The 7,109-nt window shown below is 42.7% G+C and overlaps 1 protein-coding gene across 1 annotated transcript; it reads right to left on the bottom strand.

Annotated features, from left to right (window-relative positions):
* Positions 1 to 7,109, bottom strand: LOC311127096 (bile salt-activated lipase-like; the record flags this gene model as incomplete). Its single annotated transcript, XM_084158860.1, has 11 exons — positions 1 to 362; positions 2,138 to 2,347; positions 2,465 to 2,665; positions 2,965 to 3,151; positions 3,365 to 3,479; positions 3,578 to 3,685; positions 4,260 to 4,390; positions 4,684 to 4,881; positions 5,080 to 5,199; positions 5,360 to 5,510; positions 7,044 to 7,109. 11 exons carry the CDS (start codon positions 7,107 to 7,109, stop codon positions 188 to 190), a joined length of 1,662 nt encoding a protein of 553 aa, XP_084014986.1. The 3' UTR covers positions 1 to 187.

Raw genomic sequence — 7,109 nt, 5'->3', positions numbered from 1 at the left:
GACGTCTTAATTGCATTCATTTACTTATGAAGAAAAAAGGGTTACAATCAGAAATCCATCTGGTGGTACTAGTAGCCTTGCATTTATTTGTGACATAACACAACCAATTTGTATAGCTGTGAATGTAGCATGATGTCAATTATGCATCGGGGAGCCTGTGCTTAGTGAGAGCTACCTCAGAGCTACCTCAGACGGAGGGAAGGCTGGGTAAGGTGTTAGACCACCAGTTCACAAAGCGCATCCTCATCTTCTCATGGACGGAGTTCCTGTTCATGTTGGCGTTGATCTCCAGGTATTTTTGCCCAGAGGTGGTGTATGCAGGCCAGGTCACAGGCACATTGGACTCCCCCTTGTTGGGGTCTCTGTGGCGGGAAAGGGGTTGAGGATGGTAAGAAAAGCATAATGGTGAGAACTTTCGATGTATCATAGTTTTTGTGAGGATAATATCACTTTAGAATTTGAAAATTGAAAATACAATATTCAAATTCTAAAGTGATCTTATCCTCACAAAAACTATGATAAATCGAATATATATACACACAGTACCAGCCAAAAGTTTGGACAAACCTACTCATTCAAGGGTTTTTCTTTATTTTTATTATTTTCTACATTGTAGAATCATAGCGAAGACATCAAAACTATGAAATAACACATATGGAATCATGTAGTAACCAAAAGAAAATGTGTTAACAAATCTAAATATATTTTTTATTTGAGAATCTTCAAAGTAGCCACCCTTTGTCTTGATGACAGCTTTGCACACTCTTGGCATTCTCTCAACCAGCTTCATGAGGTAGTCACCTGGAATGCATTTCAATTAACAGGTGTGCCTTGTTAAAAGTTAATTTGTGGAATTTATTTTCTTCTTAATGCGTTTGAGCCAATCAGTTGTGTTGTGACAAGGTAGGGGTGGTATACAGAAGATAGCACTATTTGGTAAAAGACCAAGTCCATATCATGGCAAGAATAGCTCAAATAAGCATAGAGAAATGACAGTCCATCATTACTTAAAGACATGAAGGTCAGTCAATACGCAAAAACCATCAAGCACTATGATGAAACTGGCTCTCATGAGGACCGCCACAGGAAAGGAAGACCCAGAGTTACCTCTGCTGCAGAGGATACGTTCATTAGAGTTATCACCCTCAGAAATTGCAGCCCAAATAAATGCCTCACAGAGTTCAAGTAACAGACACATCAACATCAACTGTTCAGAGGAGACTGTGTGAATCAGGCCTTCACGGTTGAATTGCTGCAAAGAAACCACTACTAAAGGACACCAATAAGAAGAAGAGACTTGCTTGGGCCAAGAAACACAAGCAATGGACATTAGACCGGAGGAAATCTATACTTTGGTCTGATGAGTCCAAATTTGAGATTTTTGGTTTCAACTGCCGTGTCTTTGTGAGACGCAGAGTAGCTGAACGGATGGTCTCCACATGTGTGGTTCCCACCGTGAAGCATGGAGGAGGAGGTGTGATGGTGTGGGGGTGCTTTGCTGGTGACACGGTCAGTGATTTATTTAGAATGCAAGGCACACTTAACCAGCATGGCTACCACAGCATTCTGCAGCGATACGCCATCCCATCTGGTTTGCGCTTAGTGGGACAATCATTTGTTTTTCAACAGGACAATGACCCAACACACCTCCAGGCTGTGTAAGGGCTATTTGACCAAGAAGGAGAGTGATGGAGTGCTGCATCAGATGACGTGGCCTCCACAATCACCCGACATCAACCCAATTGAGATGGTTTGGGATGAGTTGGACCGCAGAGTGAAGGAAAAGCAGCCAACAAGTGCTCAGCATACGTGGGAACTCCTTCAAGACTGTTGGAAAAGCATTCCAGGTGAAGCTGGTTTAAAGTATGCCAAGAGTGTGCAAAGCTGTCATCAAGGCAAAGGGTGGCTACTTTGAAGAATCTCAAATATAAAGTATATTTTGATTTGTTGAACACTTTTTTGGTTACTACATGATTCCATATGTGTTATTTCATAGTTTTGATGTCTTCACTATTATTCTACAATGTAGAAAATAGTAAAAATAAAGAAAAACCCTGGAATTAGTAGGTGTGTACTGTATATATATCCCCCACAGGGTGTGATTACTGTATATGATTGCACTGCAGCTCTTTTTTACCCGGTCCTGGCGAAGTTGGTCCAGTAGGCGATGAAGTATTTGGAGACGTTGCGGTGCTTGGGCCAGTATGCCAGGGGCGTGCTGAAGGGCTTGCCGAACACAAACTGCAGGTCATCAGCGTGGTCAGCCTCCATCCAGCTGGGGAAAGGTAGGACTATCCCTGACATGCGGCTGGGCTCTGAGAACAGGTAGGAGTAGGTGCGTGCAGATCTGGGATAGGGCAAGGAGAGGGGGAATGATTAGATATCAGATATGTGACGCTGGGATGGGAAGCAGCACATACTGGGGAAGAAGGGCTGTGCTAGAGTAACAAGGAGGTGGACTCACTGGGCTTTGGAGGCGTGCAGATAGAGAGCAACCTGGGTAGGAACCAGGAAGATGAAGTCAGTCTCGATCATAACAACAGCCTTCTTGATGGCCTCCTGGCTGGGCTTATCTCCCCAGTCTGCCGTGTACTCTGTGAAAGCGCTGTTGATAGCGGCCTCTCCCTTCTTAGTCAAAGCACCCAGGAGCAGTTTCATATCTGACCTTCAGTGAGGAAGAGAGAGATTAGTCTCAAGAGATATAACAACCTGACAACCCCTTCTTAAGCCAACTGTGTTGGGGACCTGCCCAAAGTGATAACCCAAAGTGATAACCCAAAGTGATAACCCTATTCTTTTTAATACATTTTATTATACTCCTACTTGTTAGTTAGACTTGGTTGGTTCTATAAAATGCTTTGTGGGTACATCTGCTGTCCCATTTAAGCTACACAGTGCACATGGCCAACACCGAACAGAGTACCCTCTTCCTCCCAGGTAACCAATCAGCCAATGGTCACTCACAGAGGGACGCTCTCGATTGGCTTGTTGACGGCGGGTACATCCAAGCCAGTGAATAGGTGGGCATCCATGCTGTTGACCCCTGCAAGGTAGTCAATGTCAGCAGCGTTGTGGAACAGGTTGCCTGGGTGATCAGGCAGGAAGTCCCCATCGATCACAGGGGAGAGGGCCAAGTTGTCCACTATGGGGGCTGGAGGAGGCAGGCAGAGAAAGACATACCTTTTAATGCTATGGGTAGGACATGGCCATCACTAAATTCCTGTGTAGAATGGTGGGCTGAGGAGATATGTGAGCGTCAGGCTAATGCTCATCTATACAGGCATCAATGCATGCAAATCACAACCTCCTTAGCATCTTGCTCAGTATGCCACAGCCCCTTATATTAACCTCAGTGAATACTCACTGGAGGGAGAACCACTCAGGGACAGGGTACCGGCAAGGGTGAGCTCCTTAGCGTCAATGAGCTTCAGGCAGGCCATCATCTGTTCATCAATGGGGCAGCCCACCTTCTCAGCAACCTAAAGAGAGAGGAATGGGGGATGAGACAGCCCTTTAACAACCAACATCCATCTCTGTCAGTCCATATTCCACCCCAATGTTACTGAAGTACACATACCATCTCTGCAAAGGTACGGGGGTTCTTGTTGATGCCCCAGGGGCAGAGAGCAACGCCACTCTGGGAGATGGCCCTGCGGATCAGCCCTTTGTTATGGGGAGAGAGCGTCTGTGTGGCGATAAAGTACATTCAAACTCGAATTAGTACATAGCATTTTCTGCATTTGCTAGCCTGTTAATACTGTGGATGGAGGACCCAAGCCGAATGCCATATCCTTACCTACAGTATCTTTACTTACAATCGTAACAGGAGCAACCTGCTTAATGCTTACATATATCTAACAATCCAAAAAGGTATAACTTAAAATGGTCTAAAGTCCAAGTATTTTCCATCACCCTGTTTGTTAGATCATGGAGGTCTCAAAAACTCGGCTGACCATCACTCTGTACAGGACATCATGGTTCAGAATAAGGTATCAGAAGTCTCCCTGTTCTCATTGTTAAAAGTATCAAATGTGTTAAACTAATGTCATAGACACGACAGTTACCAGAAACTACACACTGACAATAAACATATGTTTTATGACAGGAAGTCACTGAATAATCATGATATTATAATGAAGAGTATATAACATTGAGACTGAGGAAACATCATTGTCCTGGCCATTTTTGTATTTCGATATGACTACCTTTGCCCTGAAAGCTCTGTTTTAAAACTGTTAGTCCTCTTTTTAGTCCCACACCTGGAAGCTGACGCTAGCAGCGCCGGCAGACTCTCCGAAGACGGTGATGTTGTTGGGGTCTCCTCCGAAGGCGCGGATGTTCCTGTTCACCCAGGCAATGGCAGCATGCTGGTCCCACAAACCATAGTTACCTGACATGGAAGACCGCTCTGTGAGCCAGCAGCAGTAATCTCCCTACTAACATACTGTACATCTGGCTCCCACAGAATGGCAAAAGTTTCTGATAGAGCCAGTTGATGATTAAAGGTTTTATTGAACACAGTAATCTTAATCAGCATTATCATATAGTGGATTCAGTCACCTGAGAATCACTACATGAAGAAAAGGTAATTGTCATACATCAGCTGATGCGACAACGATTGTACCAAAGCCACCCACCCACCACCCACCTAGCCAGCCAGGCAAAGCCTTGGTTGATACCTACCAGGTCCGCTGGCATCTCCAGAGCTGAGGAAGCCCAGGGTGCCCACACGGTAACCCAGAGTCACCACGATGACGTTGCCCCTGTTTGCAATCTCCTCCCCATCATACAGATAGTTATCCAGGAAGTTAGCGCCCATAGAGCCTCCAACCAGGTAACCACCTCCAAAGATCCAAACCATGACTGGCAGACCAGTGGAAACTAGGAAGGGAGGAGATATATTTCAATACATTTGTAGCATTACATCATAGTTATACTATTATTAGTATTATGACACATCAGCAGATCATACTGTATGATGTCTTGTTATGTGGATAAAGACAAGGGCTGATGCCTTATTAGCCGATGTCCTACTCTAGTGACAGGTATGGGTGAAAGACACAGGTACATGTTACATACCGCTGAGGCCCTGAGGGACCCAGATGTTCAGGAAAAGGCAGTCCACTTGGCCTCGGGTGTCAGCCTGGAGCAGGTTCAGCTGCATGCACCTCGGCTTGAACTCAGTAGCCTTAAGAACACCTGGAAGGAGACACGGGGAGAATAAGTCAGATGAGTGTTAGGAAGGCTATGGTCCAATATGGCTGTCCAATATTTATTTTACAATCTGCTTCAGTATTACTACATTGTTTTCCTTGCTGAATGGATGGACATTGGAGGCATTTTATTTTTTGGTACCCACCATCCCATCCAGGGTGACGCTTGGGCTTCTCAAAAATGCCGGGCTTGTCAGCGTAGGGGATTCCTTTGAAGACGTCCATGGTGCGGAAGAGTCCATCAGAATTGACCTTCTTCCCCTGTACCATGCCTCCCTCAGTGTACACCACTCCAAGCTACACATCGACACCCAAAGGGCAGATACCAACTCATTACACATTCAGTAATATATGCAAGTGTGAAACTATTTTTATTATGCACAAATCTATTCAGTGTTGCTGTTTTATGCATGTAGTGGTGTCATTGTTTTGCGTTTTGTATTAGTGAACTGTTGCAAAAAAGGTGTTCAGCTGTTGAATTCACATTGCTTATCAACCTGTTGATGATAAAGATGTCAAAAAACCTGCAGTGAGTACAAATGCAGGTGAAGTTCTTAACCCTTTGTGTTTCACTATTGGTTACTTTATCAGTATAAACACTTTTACATTTAGCCTATTTTATTTGTCAAATTACAGTGAGCTCCAAAAGTATTGGGAAAGTGACACATCTTTTGTTATTTTGGCTCTGTGCTACAGCACTATGGATTTGAAATTATACAATTACTGTGAGGTTAAAGTGCAGACTATCAGCTTTAATTTGAGGGTATTTTCATCCATACCGGGAGAACAGTTTACAAATTACAGCACTTTTTGTACATAGTCCCCCCATTTTAGGGGACCAAAGGTATTGGGACAAATTCACTTATATGTGTATTAAAGTATTTAAAAGTATTTGGTCCCATATTCATAGCACACAACGACTAAATCAAGCTTGTGACTCTACAAATTTGTTGGATGCATTTGCTGTTTGTTTTGGTTGTGTTTCAGATTATTTTGTGCCCCATAGAAATGAATGGTAAATAATGTATTGTGTCTATTTTGGAGTCACCTTTATTGTAAATAAGAATAGATAAACCCCACTGCTAACCTCCCATTATTGTAAAATGAGAGGTTAGCCTGTCTTGGGGGTATGATATGTGAGTCTAACTTTCTCACTCATCATTATTCACGACTCATTCAGGATTATCTGTAATCATGGTAGCATCCACATCAATGTAGAAGTGTTTAGAAACATATTATATTCTTATTTTCAATAAATGTGACTAAAAAATTATTTACCATTAATTTCTATTGGGCACAAAATAATCAGAAACACAATCAAAACAGCAAATGCATCCAACAAATTTGTAGTCACAAGCTTGACGTAGTCATTGCGTGCTATGAATATGGCACCAAATAATTCAATTTTTACTACTTGAATACACATAAGTGAATTTGTCCTAATACCTTTGGTCCCCTAAAATGCACTTTTAGCACTATGTACAAAAAGTGCTGTAATTTCTAAACGGTTCACCCGATATGGATGAAAATACCCTAAAATTAAAGCTGACAGTCTGTATCACTTCAAATCCAAAGCGCTGGAGTACTGAGCCAAAACAACAAAATAATACTTTTGGAGCTCACTGTATATTTCTACTGTATCTTTTTACCTCAATGAGGGGATCAAAACCACAGATAGTTATAAAAAAAAAACATTATAGCTACATTAAAACACCTACATTATTAACAAATATCATATTTGGAAATGTGTTTTAGAAAAAGAAAAATAAGATATCTTTAATTACACTAAAGATCAAATAATCAAAACCAAATAAACTAAAATGGACTTACAGTGGCGGCCGAGGCGGACCCCAGGAACAGGGCAGAAGCAACCAAAATACCCAGCGTCTTCATCAT

The sequence above is a fragment of the Coregonus lavaretus genome, assembly GCF_964263955.1.
Source record: "Coregonus lavaretus genome assembly, chromosome: 4".
In the NCBI taxonomy this organism is placed as follows: Eukaryota; Metazoa; Chordata; class Actinopteri; order Salmoniformes; family Salmonidae; genus Coregonus; species Coregonus lavaretus.
Note: the sequence above shows the minus strand (reverse complement) of the source record. Positions and strands in the feature narration are given on the sequence as shown.